This window comes from Chlamydotis macqueenii, chromosome 26 (assembly GCF_036417535.1).
Source record: "Chlamydotis macqueenii isolate bChlMac1 chromosome 26, bChlMac1.mat, whole genome shotgun sequence".
Lineage (NCBI taxonomy): Eukaryota > Metazoa > Chordata > Aves > Otidiformes > Otididae > Chlamydotis > Chlamydotis macqueenii.
The window spans coordinates 2771469-2799124 of NC_141581.1; the positions used below are offsets into that span (position 1 = coordinate 2771469).

General features: G+C 52.2%; 2 protein-coding genes across 7 annotated transcripts in view; one reads left to right on the forward strand and one right to left on the reverse strand.

Annotated features, from left to right (window-relative positions):
* Positions 1-3251, forward strand: part of LOC104476163 (fibrillin-2) — a 109990-nt gene extending 106739 nt beyond the window's left edge. Inside the window, exons 62-64 of the mRNA XM_086767064.1 lie at positions 107-338; positions 873-1041; positions 1741-3251. Coding sequence (XP_086623190.1) covers positions 107-338; positions 873-1041; positions 1741-2115 — 776 coding nt within the window. The 3' untranslated portion in view covers positions 2116-3251. The remainder of the gene's footprint in view (positions 1-106; positions 339-872; positions 1042-1740) is intronic.
* Positions 3252-4531: 1280 nt separating this feature from the next.
* Positions 4532-27656, reverse strand: part of CTXN1 (cortexin 1) — a 46468-nt gene continuing 23343 nt past the window's right edge. For 4 of the 6 annotated variants that reach the window (XM_086767533.1, XM_086767535.1, XM_086767534.1 and 1 more), the window contains 2 exons: positions 6595-6708; positions 4532-6090 (listed from right to left, as the gene is read on the reverse strand). In XM_086767533.1, coding sequence (XP_086623659.1) covers positions 5670-5957 — 288 coding nt within the window. In that variant the 5' untranslated portion in view covers positions 5958-6090; positions 6595-6708 and the 3' untranslated portion in view covers positions 4532-5669. Of the gene's footprint in view, positions 6091-6594; positions 6709-10770; positions 10907-12724; positions 12855-27656 lie in introns of those variants that run through there. The other 2 variants (XM_086767536.1, XM_086767538.1) reach the window with 2 other exon arrangements.

The window sequence follows — 27656 nt, forward strand, 5'->3', positions numbered from 1 at the left end:
TGATGGCAGTGGGCAGATTTCCTCAGCTGTGTGGGTGGGGAGCACTAGCAGCACAGGTGCTCCCTTCCACTAAGTTTCTGACTAGTTCTGCTCTCTTTGGGTGCAGATGAAAATGAGTGTTCCACGCCCACTGCTTGTGGCTCTGCCTCCTGCTACAACACTCTGGGAAGTTTCAAGTGCGTCTGCCCGTCTGGCTTTGATTTTGACCAGGCATTTGGGGGGTGCCAGGATGTGGATGAATGCTCAGCAGGCGGCAGCCCCTGCAGTTATGGCTGCTCTAACACAGACGGAGGCTATCTCTGCGGCTGTCCTGGAGGCTACTTCCGAGCAGGACAAGGGTAAGAGAGCAGTCAGCAGGTAATCCCCACAAGCACCTGTACGTTCCTGGGGGATATTGCAGGCTGCCAAGTGCATGGTGCCCCAAGACATGCTCCATCACCACACTTCTACACTCTACCACCAGTACAATTCGAAGGAGCCCCAGGAGCCAGTGAGCTCCCATTCCCACGTGAGTCCTTAGCTTCTCCGTGCCAAACTGTTCCTCACTCATCACAAGATCCTCATGCTAATACCCATCCCCTCTTTCATTTCACTGATCCAATGGTTACTGCAGCTGCTAGTGCTGCAGCAGGTGCTCTGCAGATCCATCTAGTCCAGGGTGCAGACAGATTAAATCTACCGGCCACATCTAAACAAGATGTGGCCTGATCTCCCTCAGGCATGTCCTTTCCACAAGCCATTCTGTACAAGCCATGTCCTATACCTATCCTCCATGTGTTTCTGGGTGCCACGTGGAGAACCATGGGGCAATGGTAAGATTTCCTTCTTGAAGCATGACTCTGAGATTGATCTCTCTGCTCTTCTGCCACCAGACACTGTATTTCTGGCTTGGGTTTTGGGAAAGGTTCCTACCTTTCTGCCCCTCAAGAAGAGGATGAAGACAACCTGCTCTCCCCTGAAACCTGCTATGAGTGCAAGATAAATGGCTACCCCAAGAGGGGTCGGCAGCGACGCAGTGTCAATGGCACTGAGAAGCACCAGGTAAGAAATCCATGCCATCCTGGATGGGGTGGAGAAAGGCAAGAGCTGGGTCACTTGGGGGATGGCTGCCTGGAGTGGATCCCATGCAGTGTGCCCATTCCTGTGGGGCTGCCTCCATCCAGAACAGAGATAGCAGCTCGCTCTGTACCTGCCAATGCTGGATGCTTGGGTGTTTGTGGGTGCCACTGAGTCCAGAAGTCCTGTAGAAATGGAAGGTCATTCACAATACATTAGAGGAGGTCAGGACAATCTTCGGTGACCCACACTTGTGTGTGTTGGCCGGAGATACATGCAACCAAGAAATAAAGCACACATTTCCTTGCAAGGGGAGCTAATGGGGGAGCAGTTCCCATAAGGCCATAGAGGACTGTCACTTCTTCCTTGGAGGAAAGTTATGGCCTCTATGCAAGGCTCCCCAGGAATTTCATAGGCCTGAGCAGGACAGATTGGACTGGGAGGTCACTATGAGCCCCTCAGGCCTTTGGAGGAATTTATTGGTTCTTCCCCTGAAGATGAGGGCTGGTTCTGTATCAGACACACAGGGTACCAAGAAACACTCAAAGGAAAACAAGGACCGTAGAAGTCATAGCCACTTCTCACAGCTGCCTTGGGGCAGAACTCCTCTAAATCAAGTCCTCCTTCACCTGGCCATGAGCTTTTCTTGGTATCTGTAAGTAACATGCCTGGTTCCTTTCAAAGGATCACACTGTGAACTTGGCCAGCATGGATGTGGATGCTCCTCTGTCCATGATGCTGAACCTCTCTGACCTGGCTCACAAGGAGCACATCCTGGAGCTCCTGCCAGCTGTGGAGCCCCTGGAGAACCATGTGCGGTACCTCATCTCCCACGGGAACGAGGATGGCTACTTCCGCATCCACCAAAAAGAGGGGCTCAGCTACCTCCACCTTGGCCGCAAGAAAATAGTGCCTGGCACCTACCTGCTGGAAATCGTGAGTGTGCCCCTGTATCGCAAGAGGGAACTGCAGAAACTAGAGGCCAAGAACCACCTCAACTACTTAGCAGGGGAGCTGGGCCAAGCACTGAGGATGAAGCTCCAGCTCCAGCTCTACTAACATCCATGAGATCCACCCACCCAACCGACAGTACAGTCCTTAGCCTTGCCATCCACACCTGGAAACGGCTGCCTCTTCTCTCGCTGCACCCCCTGCCACCACCTCCCCCAGGGCACTGTACAACTGATGGCAACTGTCCCTCTGGGCTCAGCACTCACCTTGGCCATGCAGAGATACTCTGCTTCACAGGGCGCTTGAGTCAAAACCACGCCACACCACAAAAGAGCTCTTGAAAGCTTTGCCAAAGGTTCCAACCTTGTTAGCAGGGACTCCCTTCCCCTGCTCAGCTCCTGCCTTTAACCAAGATGCTGTTAGTCCGAGCTGGCAAGGGCAGTACCGTGGGGAAGCTGCCTGTCCTTCATGGTCACAGGCCCGACATCACCCCACAGTCCAGGAAATGTGAGGGACAGGAGGCTAGGGGCAGCTTTGGAAGGAGCACGGTGTTGTATTAGTGCATTTCCCAACAGCTCTTGTTCCTCCTTTGCTTCTGCATTGTCATGATGGTGCTGCAGAAACCATCCCATACCTACACTGGCTGTGCTCTGTCTCTCTCTGTCCTCTCCATGGCCTCTGGTCCTTTTGGGCTCCTCTGTCAAACAGAAAAGGTCCCCTCTGAGTGAAGGGGCAGTTCAGGTTGCCAGCCTCACATCACAAAGCAGCCAGGCCATGGGACCGCAAGCTCCTGTAGGGAACCTAGGGTTTTCACACTGCGGTATGCCGAACGCCTTCACGCCCTCCAAAGATTGGAGTGGGAACAGCTTTTCCAGAGCTCCAGCAAATCCAGGGGTTAAGGTGTCCTCCTATAAATGAAGAGGAGTTCTGGGGAAAAGCAAATAATTACATTATTCAATGTGGTTGGACAAACTAAACTGGCAGGAAAAAAAGTAATGAGTCTGGTGGAGAGCATCTGGATGCTTCCCGTGCCAGAGGGGACAGAGGGCTTGGCAGGATGTATGTGGCATGCTGCAGGGGCAGGTTTGCTGGCCACTACCCATGAGAGTGTTTGAAAATCCTGTGAACAGTTTCCCACCAGCATGAGCAAGATGGGGATGGGGGGGGGTGGTTTCTGCAGCCTGGCAGGAAGAAAGAGGCAGGGACAGCCAAAGCTTCATTTTGCAAACAGTCCTTGACTCCCAGCCACCTCCCTCTTTGCGATTCCTGTGCTTATGACCAGATCCTCCCCCAGTCAGAAGCACCTCCAAAATTGGGGGCTGCAAGTCACTCCGCTCAGGTTGTCGCATATGTCTTGGTCAGTCCAAGGTGACAACTATCATTGACAGTCTCTGGTTAATGCAGACAAGTGAAATGCACTAAAGAGAGTCTGGAAAATGTTAATTAAGTGAATTGAGGTCTCCCTGCTGCCTCAAGTTGCCTGTCCAGACCAGTCTGTCCAGGTGGGCTCTTCTTCCTCCCTCAAGAGTGTTCTTCACACAGCTGGTCTCTGCAAGGCCATTTCCTCGTTTTGCATGAATCTGTTTTCAGTTCTGTATCAACCCTGTGCATCACCACAGGCTAGAAAGGTGCTAATTCACTCTGGTAACACACAAGACTACCTTAGCAACACATCGAAGGTGCTTTCGGCTCTGAGAAGCTGGTATTGAATCATCAGCATTAGTGCACTGTGTCCATCCACCCTTTCATATTTATGTGTAACCACCAAAGTTATGATTGCTCGTTGTTGTGAGGAGTACATATTCCTGTAGCTTTTTTTTTTTTTTCTTTGGTACTTGGGGAGGGTTGTTGTTTTCCTGGTACGCTGCCACCACGTGGGGTGGGGACGTGTATGTATACTGTATTTGGGCTAATGTCAGACTTGAAAACTCTTTTGCATAATGCAGCTCCAGACTCTGGATTTTGCAAGAGTCCCAGAGCTTGTGACAGGATGGGTGGCCTGATGTTTGGGGTTTTTTTATTGTTTTGTTTTGTTTTGTTTTTCCAACAGGTGCTTTTTTTTAAAAAAAAAAAACAACAAAACTAATAATAATAATAAATTAGCAGAGATGGGTTTGTGTGTGTGTGTGTGTTAAGCCAAAAGCCTCAAATGAAAAAGCTCAAGGTTTCCTTCATTGCTCTCTGGTGCGGTGTTTTATTTTTTTTTGTATTGACATTTCTTGCTGGTTGTTTTTTTGGGAAGCGTTGAAACCCAAAACCTGTGCCCCTTTCTCCCGCACAGAGAGGTGGCTCTTTGTGGAATTCCTTTTTGTATCAGAAGCAACAGCAACAATAAAATTATTTTGGGTTAAGTGGTTCAGTGTATTCCTCCTGGTCTGGGCGCAGTGGCGGCAGCACCCTGCCCGTCTGCCGGCGTTGAGGGGCAGCGGGGAGGCTGCAGTGGAGGCAGGTTGGGAGCATGGCAGTACCTGTCCCACCTCCGAGTGCCTGCTGGGACGCGTCAAAGAGCAGAGGAAGAGCTGTGTGGGGTTAGCACAGTGCAGCTTTATTTCCATGGTGGGGGAAGAGGTTCTCCCCCATGGGCTGAAAGTCTTCTTAGTGGCCCACAGCCATAACCCACCATGGCTTTTGCTAGCCCTGTGGCTAGCTGCAGCACCCCTACTCAGCCTTGTTTTCCCCTTGGCTACTTGCACAGCCCTTCTGATAGCTAGAGGCAGGATGGCCAGGGACTGGCCGGCCACCTCCAGCAACCCACCCCCCCTCCCCGGGGGGGGCCACCCAGATCCTGCTGGAGCAGGGACTGGCCAGAGTGGGATGCCAGTGGGAGGCTGATGGGCTTGGGCTGGCTGAGGAGCATCTCCCAAGTGTGGTGAGGGACCTTTGATCCCTCTTGGGAGCCCAGCAGGGCCACCCAGGCAGGTCTGCAGGTAGCTGCATGGCTGCACCTTGCTCGGACCATTTTTCACCAGTCGGGCAGGGACAGGTCACTACAGTGTGAAGCAGAGAGCAGGCTGCAGGGCCAGGTGCCAAAATGGGGCTGCGCACAGGATTGGGAGGAGGGGGGTCTCCATCTCCCCCTCACTTGTGGGTAGGGGGGCACTTGGGGCTGCCACACAGAGAGGAACAAAGCCAGCGCTTGGGTCTGGTGCCTACAAACCCCTGACAGACACAGCTCAGCTACAGGGACACACACGCACATACTGGACCATGGTTGGCACTCCCCGGAGGACACAGACTAGGGCGACATGGGGGGCAGGAGGAGGTGGGGGTCAAAACTCTGGCCTGGCACCAGGCAGAGCCACCCAGGCCAGGAGCTTCGTGGGCTGTGGCGGAGGGCAGGTCCTGCCATGCCCTGCCCCATCGCCTCCTGCCCCTCACGCAACGTTGCCCGGGGGCACGGTGGGCAGCAGGGACTGCACCAAGTCATATTGCCCCTCCAACACGTCTCCAAGAGTCCTGCTGACTGCGAAGAGAACTGAAAAGTGCTTAGAAAAGAGAGAAACCCCTAGAAAACCCACCCCGCCCAAGAGCCTGACCTGACCTCCCTGCCCAGAGCATCCCTGCTAGCCCAGGGCAACACCACAGAGGAAGGGGGGGCCGGGGCCGGGGCCAGCTGGGGTGGGAGGCACACAGAGCACCCAGGCTCGCCCCATCCCTGCCCTCTACACCAAGGCGTAGTCAAACTGGCCCCTCTCCAACCCCTCCTTGTGGTCAGTCCAGGAGGAGGCGGGCATGCGGCTGTAGGGGTCCAGCAGGATGCGGAAGCAGCGCACCATCAACATCACCAAGAAGACCAGGAGGAAGATGACAAAGGCAAAGACGGTTTTCTGTTCAGCATCCATACCCGCAGCGCCGGCTGGGTGCTCAACCAAGGAGGGGGAGAGCAGTTCATAATCCATCGTCGATGCATCATTCATGGCAGAGGTGAGGAGCACGTGAGCAGGGCACATTCGGCCACCCCGGTGCCCAGGCAGCCGGCTTCAACCTCCCACTGTGCCCATGCACCCGGAGCAGGGATTACTCCATAGCCACCGGCACTGCTACGCCAAGCTCGGCATTCACTCCTACCCAGGCCAAGAGCTCCTGGAGGGGAAAGCGGAGATGGTGAGGGAGGAGAAATTGGCCACAGGCTACACCAACTCTACTATAAATAGCTAGGGGCAGGGAAGAGCTGGGAAGTTCACAAGGGGATTTCTAGCAAGCTCAAGAAGCCACTCACGTGGGGCATGAAGACATGGAATGGGTGGGCAGGCCAGGGCAATGGCGCAGATTTGCCTCTCTGGTCATAAATCCCCAGCAATCCTCTGGAGAGCATGCCCACCTCTCAGCGCTGGTGCTGCAGGACCCTTTTGGACCAGGTGCCCTGAATCATAGGAAAATTCACACTGAAAAGGACCTCAGCTGTAAGTCAGACTGGGCTGCTCGGGACTTTAACTGCTGTGGTCTTAAAGCTCTCCCAAAATGTACACAAGCTTAAAGTTTGCCCACTCCTCTTGAGGAACGTGTGTCCAGCTGCTGTATTTCCGCTTTTGGTTCGGCACCAGGTATAGAAGGAGCTGAGTCCTGATGGAGAAGGAGGGCACCTACCTCACTGCAGCTGCATGGGGACATTAGCATCGCTATTGCAGCAGGAGGAGGAGAAGGCTGTGTCCAAACAGCCACATCACTGAGGAAAGATCTCCAGGGTCCAGCTTTCTTGGGCTAGGGATCCAAAGCAGAAGGACAAAGATAGCAAAAGAAGTTAAAAGGACCACGGTCGCTAGGATTCTTAGTAAAACACTACAAGGCATCTCTGGAGTTCACCCAGGGGAACATCCACATCAACCTCCCCTTGCACCATCCTGGAGCCTGAGTGCTCGCGGAGCTGTGAAGACTCTAGGAACAAAAGAAAACCCAACCAACCGACCCAAAATCCAGCACTAGGATATATCAGGAAATCGCCAAAGCATCCCCCTGCCCTCCCAAGGCAGCATTGCTGCCTCTGTCTGGGAGCAGCATCAGTGGGAAAGTAAAGGGCAGAGCCCTCAAGGCCAAAGCAGCTGGATACAGACCAGAGCAGGTTCAGCGTGGCTCTGACTCACGCTGAGGACCCACTCACTTTCCATTGTCTGCAGCTCCTGTGGCACCATGAGGAACAGCGCTTGCAGGCTTTAAAAATAATTTCATGGAACAGCCACAAAATAAAGCGCAAGAACAGCAACAAGGTGAGCGCAGCTGCTCTCGGGCTTTTCACTGCAGTTATTTGGTACAGTCCTCACCCAGACACATCTTTTGCTTGACCAGACATGGGGTGCTCTCTCGATGGCTCTCTGTACAGCACTGGTAATCCAGCCCTGCTCTCCCTTGGAACGGTGCCCCACCAGAACACCCCCGCCCGTAGGCATGGCCAGTCCTGAGCTGCCATCAGTATTTGGCGAGGGTAGGTCTGAACTCCCAAACACTGACCACCTCAAACCATCTGTCTCGGCACTTCCACGAACACCAGCTTCCCAGTTACCTGCTGAGGCTCCACACGTCCTTTGGGGCGGGGGCTTTCCCCTGGTTTGTCATGGTGACACTATTGCAGGGAAGTACCCAGTGCAGTTCCCCAAAGGGAAACTGTACCAGCATCCCCCATCACATTAAGAGGCCATTGGCCGCCCTTAGCCTGACTCCATCCAGATGCCCCTCGGATTGTCAAGTTTCCATCATGCTGGGGTTTATCTCTGCCCCCTTAAATCCCCAGCTGAGCATGGGACACAGGAGGTGCAGGGGTAAGTCAAATAAGGTTCTCACAGCATTGGTACCACATCATAGAATCATTTAGGTTGGAAAAGACCTTTAAGATCAAGCCCAGCCATACTCCTAACACTGCCAAGTCCACCACTAAACCACGTCCCTGAGTGCCACATCTAAACGTCTTTTAAATCCCTCCAGGGATGGTGACTCCACCCCGGGCAGCCTGTTCCAGTGCTTGACAACCATTTTAGCAAAGAAATATTTCCTAATATCCAACCTAAACCTCCCCTGGCGCAACCTGAGGGCGGGCAGGAGGATGGAGATGAGCGAAGCGAGCCGGAGGAGCTTCCACCTGGGCTGGGTGCACTTGGGTCTCCTCTTCCCAGCCGGTCAGTGATGGCTCCAAGGGGGTCCTGTCTCAGGGAGGAAAGCCCACCCAGAAAGCAGCACTGATGGACAGAGCATCCCGCTCTTCTCCTCGGAGGACTCTGGGGACAGGCGCATCTCCTCACAGAGCTCCTATGCCCCGGCAGACCTCTGGGAGCCCCTGGGCTTTGCAGCATTGCATTGCCAGGGCACCACTGCCTCTCCACTGCACTTTTTGCTCAGGGGAGACTCAGGTTTCCCACGGACACATCTGGGTTAAGAAAAATCCCCCTTTGTGATTCCCAGTGGCAGAGATGCTTAGGAGAGGCCCTGCTGCAGTACAAGTGACCCAAGCACAAATCATCTATCTGGAGATGCACCAAAAGTGTAGGGAGGAACAGGCACATTCAGGAAAAAATACAAGATTTTTCTGCTAAAAAGTATCCCTAGTATTATATCCTGCAGTGTTCAGGATAAAGGGTCTCCCTCACATTTGAGGTGTGTTACTTTTTCATTACTGTGTGAAGAATCAGATCTTAATTTCCTGGGAATTTTGAGCAGAGCGAAAAACCAGCTGATAAGACAGTTAAATGAAGGCAGCTGTTATTTAAGGAACATTTGATGGAGTTTTTTTAAGATTCATGTTCCCTTAGTAACTAAAAAGAATACCCAAGCAAGGAAATTGCTTAATAGGGACAGAGCTCACGAAGGAAGACGATCACTGTCAACAATTCAGCAACGCTGTGGTGAGGTTTTTCTGGGTACAAAACATGAATTAAATGTTAATTTGGGAATGGCAAATATCTTATGAAATATTTATTTAAAAGAGAAGTGCAGAGCAGTGTTTACCAATGCAGCATGCCATCTGGTTCACCCTTCCCACTGCAGCCACCTCCAAACTGGGGATCTGAGTGGGCAGCAAAGGGAGGGTATGAGATCTCAGCAGGGACGGGGCTGCGCAGCACTGGCGTGACTCATCCGGCTCTCTGGACTACACCCAGACACTGCTGCTAGTGCCAGCTTAAGCCACCCTTTGAGTCCTTGCAGGTTTTTGACCAGGAGTCAAGACCTGGAGGTGGGTAGTGGGTGGGAAAGCACAAGAGCCTGGAGAAGAGCAGGCTCCAGGGAGACCTTATAGCGGCCATTCAATATTTAACGGGGGCTTATAAGAAAGGTGGGGACAGGGCTAATGGTTTTAGAGGGGAGATTTAGACTAGATATATGGAAGAAATTTTTTACACTGAGGGTGGTGGAGCACTGGCCCAGGTTGCCCAGAGAGGCGGTGGATGCCCCATCCCTGGAAACATTCCAGGCCAGGTTGGCCGGGGCTCTGAGCAACCTGATCTGGCTGGAGATGCCCCTGCGGTGGGGTTGGACTGGGTGGGCTTTACAGGTCCCTTCCCACCCAAACCCTTCCGTGATTCTAAAAAGTGTCCAAAGCAGAATCAGAGCCTAATAAGGGAAACCAACTGGACAAAGTCTTCTGTCAGCCAGAAAGCAATTGCTGGATACTAACATTTTGAGTATTGCTTGCTTTCACTTTACAGTGGAGTAACCTTGCTCAGAAATCTGTTCTTCCTTCAAACGGTTTACTCCCACCATCAAATACAAGATGAAGCCAGGAGCACAGCCGTGCTTCTCTCTGCCTTCGTGCACGGCTCTGTGTGGCCGGTGTGCGGGGGACAGTGAGCAAGAACCCAGGGTCCAAGCACACGCTGGATCTCCAAGTCATGGGTAAATTTGTCTCGGGGGTGCCAGGAGGTTAAGTCAGCTTTGCAATACCTGGCACTGAAAGGCGTGCATTCTATTAGCGGGAATTAAAACAGACCCGCATGATTTGCACAATAAAGCAGAGTTGCACCAGAAAGGCTTGATCTGCTCAAAGAATGAAACTGGGAGGTGACAGGACATGAGCCGCAGTGAAGCGGGGTTTAATTGCACCGTGTCACGAACGCAGCCCAACAACTAGATAATGACTCAGTTTACACACTTTTAAACATACCCAACTTAGCACTTTTATAACCAAAAATAGATATTTACAATTATATAACAATGAGAATATAATAATTAGAAATTAGACTAACGTCTTAAAAGGAGAAAGCAGAGCTGGTTTTGATGGAGAAGAGCTAGGAGGGGCTAAAATGCTCACATTCAAATGAAGCTTTCGTAGAGACCAGAATAAAATGCCTGTGCACAGAATAAGAACTGGAGCAAATTCATTAGGATGGTGCTAAAACAACCCTGCTTTGAAAAGCACAGCTCTACTGTTGCTCCCCATGCAAACCTATTTGAGACATTTAGGGGAAAAATTCAAAAGATAGATGCACCCAGGGTTCCGGGAATGTCCAAGAGAGATGGTTCTGTGGCCAAAGCGAGCAGGGCAGTGGAGCAGAGTAGCGTAGGCACTGACACAGGGCTGGCAAAGGGCTGGGAGCACATCTGCTGCTCCTCAGGACCCCGGGGAGCCCCAGCATCCGGCTCCCTCTGCTCCCCTTGGTTAATACTAATCGCATGACTGCACACAGCGCACAAACCGCCTGTTGCAACCAGACAGCAACCGCGATCGCCAGGGAGATACAAAAGTAAACGCCCTCGCGAGGACTGCAGGCAAACAAGTTTCTGCCTCAGCGGGAGGATTTCTAGGAGCTAAGCTGCTCGGAGGCAGGGAGAAGGCTTTACTTGCAAGCGCAGCAGGGCTGTGGGTCTCCCTCCGCTGTTCCACTTCTGCTCTTCCAAAGCAAAGGGTCCGTGGGTCCAAGGCGGGCCCGCTCCTCGGGGCGCAGGCAGCTGGACGCCTTTCTGGGACGTTCACCCTTGTGCTTGGCACCGTCACATGGAGCTCATGAGGCAGCTGAATTCTTTGCACGGTTTGCATTGCCTTTTTCAGTCAATGCTGCTGCTGGGTCAAACGAACGAATCCCGCTGGGTTACTGCAGGGCTGCCAGCCTAAGCATAGGCAGAGCGTCTGCCATGGGAAGCTGAACTTCCAATGGGACGCAGATCCCTGGAACGAAGAGCTGCACTGTGTCTTCAGAGGTATTTCTGCCCCATATCAAAGCACGCGGCGAACCTCCCGGCCAGCAGACACCGAGAACACAGGGCTGTATATGGGGTGCACCCTGGTCCTGTCAGCAAACAGGGCTGGGACCCTCCAGGCGGATTTCTGTCTTCCCTTCCTGTGCATCCCAAAGCCAAATGGTTGCGTTGTCCCTGGAAATCTGCTCCTGTCTTTGCCACCAGCTGCTGGTGCAGGGCTCACAGAGGGGCTGTCTCCTCTGTCCTTCCTTAGCCAGGCCAAGCAGGAGCAAAGTTGTTTCCCGTTTCGGGAATCCAGTCTGCAGGGAGAGCAGCTTGTGCAGCCTCCCCTTCCCAGCTTCACTCTTATTGCTGCTGGGGAGGCACAAAACCTTAACCCCAGTGCCCTGCACGTTCCTGGCAGGGAGAGACCCTCCTGCCCCCGCTGAGCTGGGACAATGCTGAGACCTCTGCACCCCCACAGTCTGGTTGTGTCCGAACCCCAGCCATGCAAGGGACCACAGGAACCACAGCCCAGGTCTGGGGTCTCTGTTAATGCACATTACCTACAGCAGGACCCTGGGGGCTCCTCCATGAATCCTCTCAGCCCCTCTCCATCACCTGCCTCAGCATGTGGATGGACAAGGATATATGGGGTCCAGGAGACATCCTGCTATGGGGCTGGACCAGCTGCCAGGACCCATGCCCAAGGGAAATCCCAGATCTCAGCAGGATCCCCCAGTTGGTCTTATGCATCCAGAGGTCCCCTCACACTCTAAAGCCTGCTCACAACATCTCTCTTCAAGCACCTTCCACCACAAGAAATGGCAGGACAGGCTGGGACTCCAGCCCAGCACGTTTGTACCCCAAACTTTGATCTAAGAGCTTGGCCAGCCTTCTGTTAAACCAGCCCATGGCTAACAGGAAGGCCACCTTCTCCACCACCACTTCTTCAAACCCATGCAGCCGGCGTGGAGAGGCTCTCCCAGCCAGGCAGCTCTGCTGGGCAGATTGCAGCCATGTCCAGAAGTTAGGGGAAGGTGAGCAGACCACGGACACGGAGGGGAAAACCAAGTGCATCAGGCCAGGGCAGGAGCGTGAGACACTGAGTGTGAGGGATGTCACATCCACATTTTTGCAAGTGAAAGGAGCAACCCCTCAGCCAAGGGGGAGGTTTAGCCCAGCCCCAGTTAAGCAGAGATGTTTGCCCCCAGATCCCAGGCTCTGTGATCCCTGGTCCCCCCTGGGGAACACGCGAAGCCTGTCCGAGCGCAGGGCTCTGCAGCCCACCCTTCACGTGCCTCCTCTCCACGGTTAGCCCAGCACACATGGAAATCCCACCACTGCCAAACCAAGCCACCCAGGAAGAAGATAAACCCCCAGGAAAGGTTTCTCCCACCCATCCCACCCCAAAGCCTGGCTTCCATCCACCATCAGAAGGTATACAGGACCCCAGCACCAGAGGAACAGAGCCAGTCCTATCTCCTGAGCCCACCGGCATGGCGGGGGGCGGTGGGTCCCTGGCAGCCAAGCACAGAGAGAATTCCCCCCCCTTGCACTCCCCAGCTCTGCTCCCCATGGTGTGAGCACTCGAGAAGGGTTGGGGCACGGACGGTACCTGGCTGGCATGGACTCCCAGCTCCATCACTTGCCATCTCCAGGGAAGAAGCAGCCGCCTCTCTCCTGGAGAGCACACAGGGAAGGCAGCTGCTCTTCACTCATGCTGGAGCGGGTTCCTATGGCGATGCAGAATCAATTATAATAAAAGGTGGAGCACAGCAATGGGAGACAAGAGAAGTTTCATGAGCTGCCTGCCTGGGAATGCCAGACCGTGGGAGAGCGCAGGGCTGGGGGCTGAGCCTGCCCGTCCTCAGGCTACAGCTCCTGGATCCCTGTGTTCTCCCCCAAAAGCCCCTCTAATTCCCAGGGCAATGTGCCTGCATCACTACCCCTCCAAGCCATCCAAGACCGTTGTCTGTCCACAGAGTGCCCATGTTATCCCAGACGCATGGCCCCAGCACTGGCAGCCTGAGATGCTCCAGAGCAAGCGCAACACCCCTGTGGGGCAGGCACACCCCGGGCCTTTAGTCCACTGCCTGCTGCACCCAGGACAAAGGACTGCGCACCAGAGAGATGCCGGGGGCACAACCAGCCATGAAGATGGCAAAATCTCACCACAGCCCCACATGCACCTTCCCACCCCAGCTTTCTGGGATGCAAAGGGGTGCCAGGCTTGCACGGAGTCACACCTCACTCACAGGGAAACATGTCCAAGCTCTGGGAGCCCGTCAGGAACCTGACTACATGCCTGGACCTCAACCAGAAACCCAGCATGGCCTTGCCACCTGGCAGACCCACACAAGGTCCCAGAGGACGAGCTGCCCTCTCCACCTCTGTGAGCCAGATCTGTACAAGCAAACTCAAAGGATGCGTTTTCTGCTCTGGAGAAATGCAACAGGAGCCTTGGAGCCTGGGCTGGAAATACGTGATCTGGAGAAAGAACCAGCACCAGATGGTTAGTCACCATGACTAGGACAGATTGTCCATAGGGTCATTATCCCCACCCAACTTCAAGGGACATCCTCAAAGCTCAAAGATGCAGCAATAACAGGGTCCGGGCCCCTGCCAGGAGGAGGTCAGGAAGTCAAAAATCACCTGCAAGTAAATATACTTGGGCATGCCACCAAAGCCTCCGAGCTCTTGGCACAGTCTGGCTGCCTTAGCTCCTCCCCGGGCCTTAACAAGAAGGATTTGGCCATTCCTAGCCACTCCGTGAATGTTTTCGGGTCGAGCCCTGGGAGCAGGAGGCCTCTTTGACCAGAGTTTCTCCCTAAAGCCATCCTTGCTTTGGCCACATATGGCTCATGGCACCTGCTTAAGAGCAGATCATTGCAGATGCAAATCCCCGTCAAAGTGAGAACAGGAGGAGACTTCATGCGAGGGAAACCAGGGAGGGGACACCCACTGCTACCTGCTCTGGGGAAAATGGACTCATCCCTCCTCATCCAGGTGCTCAGGAGGGGACAGAAAAGACTCCAACTGGTGCTGGAGGCACCTAGAAATGTGGATTAGATGCCAAGGTTGCATGTAGCTGCTGGGAGCTGATGCAATCCCTCCCCATCTCGCTTCCTCTTTAGAATTTCAGCAATTTCCCCAGTGCAAAAATTCAGCCTGCAAAAATTGATAGCCAAACCGTAAAAGCCAACTTCTCTACGCATAACGGTACCAGAGGAGCATAATTGGCATCCCCAGCCCCTTCAGCACAGTGCAGCATGCCCCTTTCCTACAACAAGGTGATTCATTGTAAATATCTGGAAATAACCACCCAAATTCCTGCACGATCCATCTTGGCTGCTAATTGAAATGGTTTTTCTGAAAGGTGCCTACAGAGAGCATTCTCACACTTAATCAGTGCAGGGAACACTCACTGCCAGGGGCAGAGGGGAGGCAGGCCATGTTAGTGACCTCCCTGCAAAATTAATATTGCTTTGCATCTGCCCCCTGGCAGGACTTGAAGAGTGTGAATGAGCAGATCCTGAAGGCCCTCTTCAGAGCCATGGGAGCCTTTTGTGTGCTGCAGCTGCGCTGCTTGTGGAGCTGCATCCCCTGCAAGCCACAGGACCTGCGCGTGTGAAGGGTCCTCGGAGCCTCCTCACCAATGAGTACCCACTGGTGGAGCATCCTCCATGCAGTCCATTCTCCCCCAACCCAACTCAGCCCAGTAGAGCCCAGTCCGTTCCAGCCCAGCCTAGCTTAATGCAGACTAGTCTAGCCCAGTCAAGCCCTGTTTAACCCTTCCTTTGGCCCCACAGCCATGATTTTCATGTGTCTCATGCACCATAATGAGCCAAGTAACCTTGCCACGTCCTGCACATCACAGCTCCCAGCCAGGATGAGACCTGTGAGCTGGTCACACACCAGCACAGTGTCCAAATTCACAATACTAGCTGGCCCCTGAGATGATGGCACGAGTTTTCACCATTTCCAGCTGTTGCTTGCTTTTCAGACACAAATGTCTGTGGGCTTGCCAGTGGCTCATATGCCCATCACTCCATCCCTCTCCAAGTGACTGTGTCTTTCCCCGGTCATAGAATCATAGAATCACAGAATGGTTTGGGTTGGAAGGGACCTTCAAAGCCCACCCAGTCCAACCCCCCTACAAGGAGCAGGGACATCTCCAACCAGATCAGGTTGCTCAGAGCCCTGTCCAACCTGGCCTGGAATGTTTCCAGGGATGGGGCATCCACCGCCTCTCTGGGCAACCTGGGCCAGTGTGCCACCACCTGTTCCTTTGCCCCAGTCTGTTGGGCTGTGAAGGAGAGAACAAACCAGCCCAAGTACCCTGGCAGCTTGTGTGCTTTCTGTGAAGAAGTCTGCTCCAGCCTTTGCTGTGGTTTTTAAGCCTGGTCTGTGGTGAGGAGTCCTTAAGTGCCTCCCCCAGCCTTTCTCCTCTCTCAGAAGCCAGCTGGGTGCAAAGTACAGAGCTGCTGTGAAGACCCAGGCTGCAACCAGCACCCTGCACCAGCCCGGAAAGGAGCATCCCCTGCCCCAGGACATCCTCCGTCAGACTGTGACAGCGGCCCTGCTCCATGGCAGAGATGGTGGCTGCATCTCTATGAGCTCCTGCTGATTTTTCTCTCCTTTCAGCTGATGAGGGTTGTTTGTGCAAACACAATTACTTCAGCTGAGGGCTCTTTCATGAGCGCAGCCGTATTATGGATTGGACAGCATTTCCCTTGCTGGGATTGTCTCCAGCAGAGCAGGTTGCATCTGCCACCCTGACTGGTCTCTTTGCACAGAGCAAGAGCAGGAAGGAGCACGAAGAGCACTGAGCATGCAGACGTGCAAGCAATCCCAGCCCATGCATTCCCAAAAAGTACAGGGAACAGAGGGTCTGTGAGCAGAGAGCAGAGCCTGGGTGCTGTGAAGACCCTGGCTGCTGCAACCTAGTATGCTTTGGAGTCTTTCCAGAGGAGCACACAACCACACTAGGGTCACTCCCTGCAGCAACCTTTATTGTTCTGCCTGGTAGCATCTTTCAGAGACCAAGCAAGTCTCCTCTGGCCCAGAAGCTTCCAGCACTGCAGGCAAAGACCCTGTCAGAGCAAGGCTTCCTGACCAAAGCAACGGACTTTGTGCTGGGACCCCCAGCTCCAGGGTCCGTGTGCGGAGAGCAGATCTCTCTCTTTCAAGGAACCAGCAGCAGAATAGGCACAAAATGGCTTTAGTGACTACACATGTGGATATTCCAAGACCAGTGATTCTGGGCAAGTCACCCTTTATAAGCTGAGCCAGAGCGTACACAGGATCCCAGTATACACAGTATCGCAGCCCTCCAGGACACAGCGCATCCATCCTGTGTCTCCCAGGGCACCTGAAGGCTGTTCGATGGGTATGTGTGTAAGCTGATTGAGTGGAGGTAAAGATTTTGGCTGTATCACTGCTTGAACTGGCCACTTACACTCCAGACAGGTGGGAAACATTAAAAAAAAAAAATCATTAAAAAAATAAAGACATAAAATAGTGAAGCAGTGCGGTAGGCAGACTGCATTGTGAAGAACAGCTGAGAGCCAGCGCACCGCGGGCTGTCACCCGCACACCAGGAAAGGCTGCGCTGCTGCCACCAAATGTTATATCCCGGGAAACCAAGTGGGGACAGTGCCACCGTGCCTGTACCTGCCGAAGTACAGCGTCATCCAGGGGGCTCCTCTGCCTGCTGCCAGAGGAGGTGCAAAAAGCCCTGCAAAGAGAAACGCGGCACTGGAGCACGCAGAGTCCGCACGTGGACCATGGCCCACCAAGCTTTGGTGGATGCAGAGCTTCCCCAGCCCCCCAGGCAGCCCCTCCACGCCAGTCGCATGTGTCCCACAGCACGGCCCAGCCCATGAGCACAGGCACCCAGCCGACCCACGCAGGCGAGGATGCATCCCAGGCTGCGAGAGCAGAGTCCTCTTTTCCCCTAGTTTTATTTGCTATCCTGTGCTGATCCTCACCCTTTTCAGCTCAGTACCCTCTTCCTTTGGCCCTGAGCAGACAAAGACAAGCCGTGTCTGTGCTGGAAGCCTAACTCCAACTACTCGAATACTTTTGTCTTGAAATTCCTCTCCCCGCTCCTTAAACCTCTGTTAAAAAGTAGGTGCCTGGGGGAATCACTATGTGGAGAGCTTCCCGCTCTGCCTTTGCTTCTTGGAAGGGTTTCAGAGCTGGAGGATATCCTTCCACTGAAGATTTTGCCTCTTACAACAGAAAAAAAAAACCTGGATGAGCCTCAGGGAAACTTGGGACGCAGGTTCCCTGAGGCACATGGGGGACTCCGGCATTCACAAATATCGATCCTGCCTGCAGCTCGGAGCAGGGGTTGAATCCCGCACCGCAGCCCACACAGTCACTGCCCCAGCAAAGCACCCGGAGGGGTGGTCCAGGCTTTAGGTTCTGCTAAACTGATTGAGCCATGGAGACAGCAAAGGGAGTTTGTTCTGCCTGGACTTAAAGGACTCAATAATTAAATGAGTCTCAGCCTCTGCGTTATCGCACCACTCAGCCCAGCACTTTTGAAAGAAAAAAAAAGCAGAGTGTTTCTCTAATCAAAAAATCTATTCACCTATGAAATGCAATAAATCTCAGAAAGAGATCTAAGCACTTTTTTTTTAGTGCTGACAAAGTGATATTGTAAAATACTGCAGTGGTTGCACTGGGTAAAACCCTGTGGCAGGGAATGACTGCTTTTGTCTTTGAGGACAGTGACTGCAAACGCACACTTGGATGCTTCAGTTCAAGGCAAAAATAGTTGCCCATGGCTCAATGAAAAGCATTCTTTCTTCATGCAGGTTTCACCAATTAAAGATTTTGATTTAACTGACAATGGCAATTTACAAAAAGTAACTTCTGACTTATTGTGAGAGTGGGTTGCAGCAAGGGCTGGAGAGCTCAGGAAAGCTTCTTGCCTCTCCCTGGTCTGAAGGCAATGTGCTGAGCTGCTGCAGGCTGCCAAGGAGCGAGGTGGGGAGGACAGAGCTAGGCCAGATGCACCGCCCTTCCTTAATCCCCTCAGACTGGCTGGGCTCGTGGCACACTCCCATCCCCTTTCCTGGAAAGAGGGCTGAGGACACATTTCTCAACATGCTAGGGCGACAAAAAGAGTGTGTCCTTTCCGGGCTTATCCAGAGCACTCGGGAGCAGCTGACTGCTCCGTAAGGGCAACTGATCAAGCAGAGAATTGCACCTCATTACTCTTTCCTGCAAGCCAAGTCCAGCTTTGCAAAGTTATTCTGGATAATGTGAACGATGCTTTATAGTTGACCTGTTCTTTGATATCTGCAAGAGTTGTGACCTCTCCCTGTGCAGCCTCCTGGCCCCAGCAGCTACCAAGACATCCCTCAACCATTGCAGAGAGGGGAGGAGAGGAACCATGGTCCTTCAGGTACTCCAGCACCGGTAGAGTTCATGACAGCGTCATCTCCAAGTCCTGTGCAGCCAGGGACTGCAACTGGAGAGGAGTGAGTCATGCCAGGGAAAGGGCTCGGGGACACAGTTCCTCAGCTGTGTCTTGGAAGGTGAACAGGCAAGGGCAGCGCAAACCAGAGGTGGTGAGAGCATCTGCCCTAGGCCCCAAGCCTGTATGTTCCCTGTCTGTTTGCATTGCGTGAGACCAAATCATCTCAAAGGTCTCACATAGTTAGAATCACAGGATGGTTTGGGTGGGAAGAGACCTTTAAAGCCCAGTCCAACTCCCCTGCAAGGAGCAGGGACATCTCCAGCCAGGTCAGGGTGCTCAGAGCCTCGTCCAACCTGGCCTGGAATATTTCCAGGGATTGGGCATCCACCACCTCTCTGGGCATCCTGGGACAGTGTTCCACCACCCTCAGTGTAATTTTTTTTCCTTCTATCAAGTCTGAATCTACTTCCTTCTATTTTAAAACCATTACCATTCGTCCTACCACAGCAGGCTCTGCTGAAGAGTTTTGCTCCCTTAAATTAGTCTTAAAAAAATCCAGGATGGATTTGTTGCCAAGTTGCTGTGGCTTGGATGGCTGGCTTTGGACCAGACTATTGATGATGGGCTACCGAAATCTCCTACTTGATCACCTAAGTTTGTGCAGCTTGGTCCATATAATTCTCCTGAAGATAAACTGCTCCACTGCCAATAATCAAGATAAAGAGCACAAGGGCTCATGGGGCCAGTGTAAGTGCCCGACCCAAGGCTGGGATGCAAATTTGGAGCTGTCACCAGACAAAGACCAGGCTTTAAGCAAACATTTGGCTCTCCTTGGGGAAAAGATCCCTTGGACTCAACATAGCCAAAACCAAAGAAGCCCTTCCTGCACACCCCAGAAGATGTCCAGAGATGTGACTCTGCTCTCCTCATCCAGCAGCAATGCCAAGGGCTTGGTCAGGTCATTGGCAGTTGTGGGATTAAGTCCCCAAATACACATGATTGATGCTGCAAGGTCAAGCCGCTTGAAAGCTGAGATTTTCCAGCCGGAAGGTTGTCTCAGCCACTTCAATTAGGCCCCCTTCTGCAGCAGCATTATGATACAGCAATTAATGGCAAAATCTCTCACTATTCTTCCTATGCCTGGGCAGCTGCTCAATGTCTCTGCTTATTTTTCTTTTTCAGTGTTTGGCCTTGCGGTTCCACATGCTGCATCCAGCCCTGTTTGGACTACAAGACCGCGAAACCCCTTTGAAATTCCTCTGGTGGTCTCGAGCTCCAGGAGCACTGGAGAATCATCCCCTCAGGACAGAGGGTGAGGACAGACAGGGGTTTTGGAGGAATTTATTGCTGGTTTCAGCCTCATCTCGCCAGATGTATGAACTGACATTTTCTTCCCATGGACAAACACGGGCCATCGAAGAGGTATTCATCACTATGTTTTGTTTCAGGCTCTCTTCTAAAAGACAGAGGTCTTATTTGCAACAGGAAGGAACATTTCCTCCAATTTCATTTAAGACAAAATTTTTCTTAAAAAAAAAAAAAGTACCCTACAGTAGATCCACAGCAAGCTCTTGTAAACAGGTAGAGTTGGGCACAGCAACAAGCAGTCAATATATGATTTTACAACAGAAGCCACTAGGCAACCCTGGCTCTACAAGAGATGGGAAAATGAGGGCAAACCTGATCTTCTTACCCCAAATCTAGGGCACAGGACTGCCAAGGAAGACAGAGCCGCAGGAGCCCTGTTGCATGTCCATGTTGTGTGATGGATCTGCTAAAGTCCTTGAAATAGCAGCTCTGCTCCTCCTGAGATGGGAAGTTGCTTTCATCCTCCTTCCACACATTGGATGGTCAGGAATCTTCTCATTTCCAGCTCCGTTTTGTCCCAACCAAGTCCATACACAGATGCCCAGACCTGCTGGTTAGCAGGGACCTTTCCTGAGACCCCACCATGTGCCTGCAGGCAGGATGGGGAATGGGGCTGGCACAAAACACCCGCCTACTGCTGTGCTGTGGGGCAGAAAGAGAGCATGCCTGCTTCACTCTAATTATTGTGAATCATTAAATAAAATGTCCCCTTCCTGACTTCAGCATGTGAAATAGCTCTATCAAAGCTGCCTAGTCAAGGGACAAGAAGTATCCTTCTGCTGGGATTATATGGCCGTGGAATTATCCCTTGCTTTTGACAAGATCAATTAATTACTTCAAAGTCATTTGCAGTAATAAATTAACTTCTCTTCTTTCCTCCCTGTTAAGCCAGAGGGTAGATGTAAATAGAGGTATGAGGGCAGGCACGCAGTGCCCAGTTTGAGACCTCTGTGCCCAGGCTCTGAAGCAGATGAAGGCTGAATTTTGCTCCCTGGACATCTCTACTGGGTTCCCTGGGTCTGGGTCCCTGCAGCCCAAACATGCAGGAACCTGGGCACCTCTTGATGGAACTCCAGAGTCTCCCTCTCCCTCATTGTCACAACCATGGATGCACACATGCTCTCCACCACCACCTTGAACAGGCATCTACAAGCCGCAGTAGAGTTCATGCCTTGCAGCCCAGCTCATTCATGAAGATGGAGTTTACCTCCCCATTTCTGCTTAAGACACCGCATCAAATGCTCAGCACCAGTTAGAGCAGCATGGACAGCTGCCCCAAGCTGTCCATGTATCTCCCTGCGCGCCTCATGTGATGGGTGAGGGTCCTTGCCCAGGAGTCTGTCTTGGGCTGGGATGAGAATGCTGGGTGGAGGCTGAGAGGCTGGAGGATGTCCAAAGGAGGCTGAGAAGGCGAAAGAGGTCCTGGAGCAATAGATTCCAGAGGTCAGGCAACACAAACATAAGGAAAAAATCCAGACCGTGAGTCCCTAGGAGAAGACTCCTGAAGTCTCTCCAGACAGCTCACTAACAGGGGGAACTAGGAGCTCTAGCAAGACCAATCTACGGCTGCAGACAACAAGCCTCTGAAACAAATTCCTTCAGCTTTCAGGCAAAACGAGCTATTTTCTAGTCGAGCCAGGGTGGTTTTCTGATAGACCTGCTGGTAAACAAAAAAAAAGAGCAAATGCAATGGTGCTCCCTGGCCAGCTCCATGCCTGATGGCATGCTGGAGCATTATGTGAGTGCCTCCAGCCCCAGTCCTGCCTTGAGTTTTGGCTATGCAGAGGCAGGAAGAGCATTGGAGGACATGGGCGCCCAATATCAACCAAGTTCTTGGTCCCATCAGCCACATGAGGAAAGCCCTGGTGACTGGCTCTGCCAGACACGCATTGGCAGCAACTGAGCCATCATCCTGCAGCTTTCTAGTTGCTCTTTTCTTACATGGGTCTACACAAGTTGATTTCATGGAGAGTCCAAGACAAGTTGTGCCTTTGACCCATCCTCTTCCACTTGGGGAGACCCACCTGCCTGGGTCTGGACATGGTTCTGTCAAGCCCAGACCCACACAACAGTGAAGGGAGGAGCATCTGAAAAGCAACATGGTTTTCAACATATATATTCAAATGATGTGTCAGCCCAGGTGACATGGAGGCTCCAGGACACAAATTCTGTCAACACCTTCACTGGGACACATTAATCTGGTCCTAAATAATTTATGCAGAGAGTCTAGTGATAAAGAGAAGCATTCCCTGAGCAGGCTCTTTCTGAAAGAATTTGTCACCATCAATAAATCGCTGGGAGATTTATTTCTACTAGCCCTAAAACTGCACACAAAGTAATGTGATTTGTTCAAACTCTTTAACACACTGTTCTTCTTGATTTAAAGTCTGTTGAACTATCTTTATTTTCTTAGCATATTATTAATTCAGATTCTGGCTTTGACGTGAAGGAACTGAGATGCCTCTAGAGTCTGTTATTCGGGAATGAAAGGAGGAAAGGGCAGGTGGAAGGGCTTAGGCAGCAAAAAATCAGCTCAGTGCAACTTCAAGCTGGAAATCAGGAAATGTTATCTGCGTCTTACACATCACTTACACTCTTCATGCCTACAGCTTGGCCACATCCAGAGAACCCAGCTCCAGAGCTCCCCAGGCATATTTCATCCAGGACTACGTACATTTATTTCACTGTCCTCAACTCTCTGACTTGCAATCTGGGCTCCGAGGTCAGGGCAACAACTCTCTGAGACTTCACTGAACTTAACTGCTGGCACACTGGACAACAGCCATCTCCAGCCCTTCAGGATAGTTTGCCAGCCTTTGCAAGACACGTGATCAACCCATGCACAATTTAATGAATCTTTCCTTCACAGCAGTACTTCTGAGGCCTTCAGTGAGGAAGCTTATGCTTTTAACTAGGCTTTGTGTTACAATCTGTGGCAACATCTCACTGAAACTGACAGCTCCATCATCCATCCCTGCTGAACCTAGAGGTGCAGAGATGAGAACCGGGAGAAGTGTTCAGCCTAGGGCTGGAGCTGGCGTCATCTCCAGCAAGGACCCACAAATAAGCATGGAAATGCCCTATAAATGCCATCTTCCACCATTTTTGTACAAAAACAGCTAACTTCCTCCTTAGGCTGGCTGAGACCAATGGGTAAATTGCTTCCTGACCTTAACCTCCATGTCCCTGAGCAGGGCTGTGTAAAATGACTTCAGCAATTCCTTGGCTCCCAGTGAACATCTGCTCTGAAAAGCAACAGCCCTTCACCATCTCATTAGCCATTTCCCCAGGAGAAGGAGAAACCTTGGCAGATGCTAAGCTTTTGTTGCTGTGCCCTGACCAAGAACAAGAAGTTTTGGGTCCATGGGGAGCAGCAGGTCACCCAGCCCCAGGCAATGGGAGCTCCAGCCCTGGATGGGTGCACTCAGCCTCATTAAACTTGCCGGTGAAACCAAGATGCACAGTCACTGCTTCTGTAGATCGGGACTCTGACTGCCAAGCTGGCTCCTTGGGGCTGTGCTGGCAATCTGGAAGAGCACAGGCGCTGTAAGATCTTAATGCTAATTTCTCTGCTTCGGCAGTTGTGCTCCCCTGTCATTTCCTGTCTGTATCCTGATAAAACCAGAGACCTCAGCATCTTCCTTCAGGCACAGCAGAGACACTTCTATCCACCACCCTGAAGACTAATGTCACAGGGGAAATCACAAGTCTATTGCCAGTGGAGAGCATGTGGACATTCTCCACACTAGAAGCCACTCCCTCTTAGTCACTTGCCTGTGCTGCCCCTCTCTCCCATCATCTTGTCTATCCATTTAAGGCTTATCCAGTGCAATACTCTCACCTCTTTATCTTCAAACACTGAACAACCATGCCTGAACGAGAAGCAGGGCCACATCAGTGGGGAGATAAAGCCACCTCTGGAGGAGATCAACCCATGTGCAGTGCCTGTTGCACCCCTCCTGACACTTCACCAGTGCAATTGCCTTCTTAGCTCATCCACCTCTAAGCCTGCTGGCTCCTGCAGCATCCTGACTCCAAGAGCAAGCCTGTGGCCAGTGCAGGTTGCCATGGTACCCGCAACGTCCCTTAACTGTATCAACATTAACCGCATTGACATTAACCGCAAGGTTATGGCACAGCTTTTCTAATCACGCTGCTATAGCCCGGTGGTCTTCATCGCCTGGCTGTAGTCTGGCACAGCTCCAGAGCAGAGTTCAGGTGCTCCTATCTGACCACGGTCTCTATAGCATTTACTCTGCCTTAACAGTGAGCAGAGCTCCGTGTGGGATCACTGCCACCTCCCTCACTAGATTTCACCCCCACACGCCCCGCCCCTTAAATCACTGATTCATATCCTGAGTCTTAATTGCATCATAACCCAATTTTGTTTGGGAATCTATTCCAGGAGCAGGAGGGTGGCTAACACAAAGATACTGGAGGGACTGCAGCTGCCCACGCCACCCAGAGGCATGGGCATCATTAGTGAGGGCTGATGCCAGGGGAACACGCCTATCAAAGCATCATCGTGCAAGAGGGCCTTGATCTATAGAGCAACGTGCTCGAGGAGCTAAGAAACAATCCCAGTTCTCCCAACAGCGATGGTCCTGCTCCTGCAAGGCTCCTCTGGCTCTCCCTCCTGCCCATGGAAAATCTCTGGTTCAGCACATCCACCCAACATCTGCTTACAATGTCCTGTGGGCTCCAGAAACCAGAGAGCTATAGCTCTATGGGCTACAGTTCCTTTTCCCAGAAACTCAGAAATACCAATGGCAGAAGAGTCAGAGAGTCTGGACATAGTGAAAAGCTGTTCAACAAAGGTGCCTTATTTTGGTTCAGTTTACCTAGAAATCACCGGAGAGACAAACCTCACTGGCAGGTGGACCAGCTGGGTCATGGCAGGCACAGATGTCCTGGCTTCACTGGGTTTCAGAGAGAATGGCTCGTGCATTCACCTTAACCACTCTAGGAACCTGAGCTGGAGCCAGGGGCACAGGAGAAGGACGCCAGTTCAGAGAGAGAGACAGGCATTGGGCCAGTGGGAACAGCTTGGTTAAGCTGAGCGTCAGTCTGAGTTCTAACACATTTTAATCAGCAGGACTGGGTAATCTATGTTGCATCTCCCTTCAAAAACCAGTGCTTAAAGTCAGGAATCTTTAGTTGGGATTGCTAATGACTATGTTGAGCCAGGATATGTGATTACAGGCTATTGATTACTCTCCTCCTCTTTCTGGAGAACAGTAAATATATTTCCTTGGACTGAAGAAAGAACACCAGATACACAAGCAACTACAGGCTCCACATAGCCCAGCTACAACCACATCCAAGGTTTCTAAAGTAAACTGGGAACAAAGTAAAGACATATATGTGCAATAAGATAAAATGCTGCAGCATTAACAGACTATAACCATGCCAGGCAAGCTGACAGTTCTTTTTAATAAGTTCACTGTTTATAGAACGAAATTCCAACTAATGTCATCTACCAGGATTTCAGCAAAGCACTTGTATGGTGAGAAATCTGCAGTCAGGCCGGAGGTGATGGTGAACGAAATAGGATGAGCTGTCAGCTCAGGCAGAGAGGAAGATGTGAGGGGGTTGCTGAAAAGGGAGCATGTGGAGATGTTTCTAATGGAGTTCCTCGCAGCCCATTCCTGAAGAGTGACTGCATTTGGGTTCTATTACTGGCCAGACACAACCAAATAAGAAAGGTGCTGAAAAAAATATGGAAGACAGTAGTTTGGTCACAGAAGACTTCAGCATCACTGGAAAGATCACAGGGTCATCAAGGAGCCTAAACCATAAAGAAGAGGGGATCTGAAGGATCAGGATAATGAGATGAGAGAAGCAGTAATGGTAAGGCTTTACAAACCATTGTCTGGAAAAGTGTGTGTAGGTCCGAAACATAGAATCATAAAATCATTGGGTTGGAAGGGACCTTCAAAGGTCATCTAGTCCAACCCCCCTCCAGTGTAAAAAAATTTTCCTAATATCTAATCTGAATCTCCCTCCCTCTATTTTAAAACCATTGCCCCTTGTCCTGTCACAACAGACCCTGCTGAAAAGTTTCTCCCCATCTTTCCTGCAGCCCCCTTTAGGCACTGGAAGGCCGCTCTAAGGTCTCCCTGGAGCCTCCTCTTCCCCAGGCTGAACAGCCCCAGCTCTCTCAGCCTGGCCTCATAAGAGAGGTGCTCCAGCCCGCTGACCATCTTCATGGCCTCCTCTGGACTCTCTCCAACAGCTCCATGTCCTTCTGATGTTGGGGGCTCCAGAACTGGACACAGTACTCCAGGTGGGGTCTCACCAGGGCAGAGCAGAGGGGGAGAATCACCTCCCTCAACCTGCTGGCCACGCTCCTCTTGATGCAGCCCAGGATGCGGTTGGCCTTCTGGGCCGCAAGGGCGCATTGCTGGCTCATGTTGAGCTTCTTGTCCACCATCACTCCCACGTCCCTCTCCTGAGGGCTGCTCTCAATCCATTCCCCGCCCAGCCTGGATTTGTGCCTGGGATTGCCCCAACCCACATGCCGGACCTTGCACTTGGCCTGGTTGAACTTCATGAGGTTGGCACAGGCCCAGTTCTCCAGCCTGTCAAGATCCCTCTGGATGGCATCCCTCCCTTCCAGCGTGTCGACGGCACCACACAGCTTGGTGTCATCAGCGAACTTGCTGAGGGTGCACTCTATCCCACTGTCCATGTTATAGGATAGCAGAAGCGGGGCAGTAGGGAGGTGGGACAAGAAGGGGGAAAGCCAAACAGGGGCAAGAGGGGGCGGGCTAGGGAGGTCATGGGTTTCCGGGGCAGTCGGGTGTACGGGTGGCACATGGTATATAAGGCTACGTAACGCAGCAATAAATTGGCATTCGGAGCTAGATGCTGTGTGTCCGTCTCTGCGTGTCCCTGTCCTGGGAGGGCAGACGAGACGGGCCTGAGCACTAGTATTCAGGACCTCCTACGGAGCAGCCTGGAGAAGTACACCACACATGTCACCAACAAAGATGTTGAACAGGGCCGGGCCCAACAGGGACCCCTGAGGAATGCCACTTGTCACCGGTCTTCACTTGGACATTGAGCTGTTGACCACCACTCTCTGAGTGCGGCCATCCAGCCAATTCCCTATCCACCGAGTGGTCCGTCCATCAAACCCATGTCTCTCCAGTTTAGAGAGAAGGACGTCATGCAGAACAGTGTCAAAAGCTTTGCACAAGTCCAGGTAGAAGGTGTCCGTTGCTCATCCCTTGTCCACCGATGCCGTCACCCCGTCATAGAAGGCCACCAAATTGGTCAGGCACGACCTGCCCTTGGTGAAGCCATGTTGGCTGTCACCAACCACCTCCTTGCTCTCCATGTGCCTTAGCATGGTTTCCAGGAGAATCTGCTCCATGACCTTGCCAGGCACAGAGGTGAAGCTGACCGGCCTGTAGTTGCCCGGGTCTTCCTTATTCCCCTTTTTAAAAATCGGGGTTATGTTCCCTCTCTTCCAGTCATCGGGGACCTCACCAGACCGCCACGACTTTTCAAATATGATGGCCAGCGGCTTGGCAACTTCATCCGCCAGTTCCCTCAGGACCCGCGGGTGGATCTCATCAGGTCTCATGAACTTGTGAACCTTCAGGTTCCTCAGATGTTCCCGAACCTGCTCTTCCAGTACAGCGGGTGATTCTTCATTCTCCCAGTCCCTGCTTGTGCCTTCCACAGCTTGGGTGGCGCAACAAGAGCCCTTATCAGTGAAGACTGAGGCAAAAAAGTCATT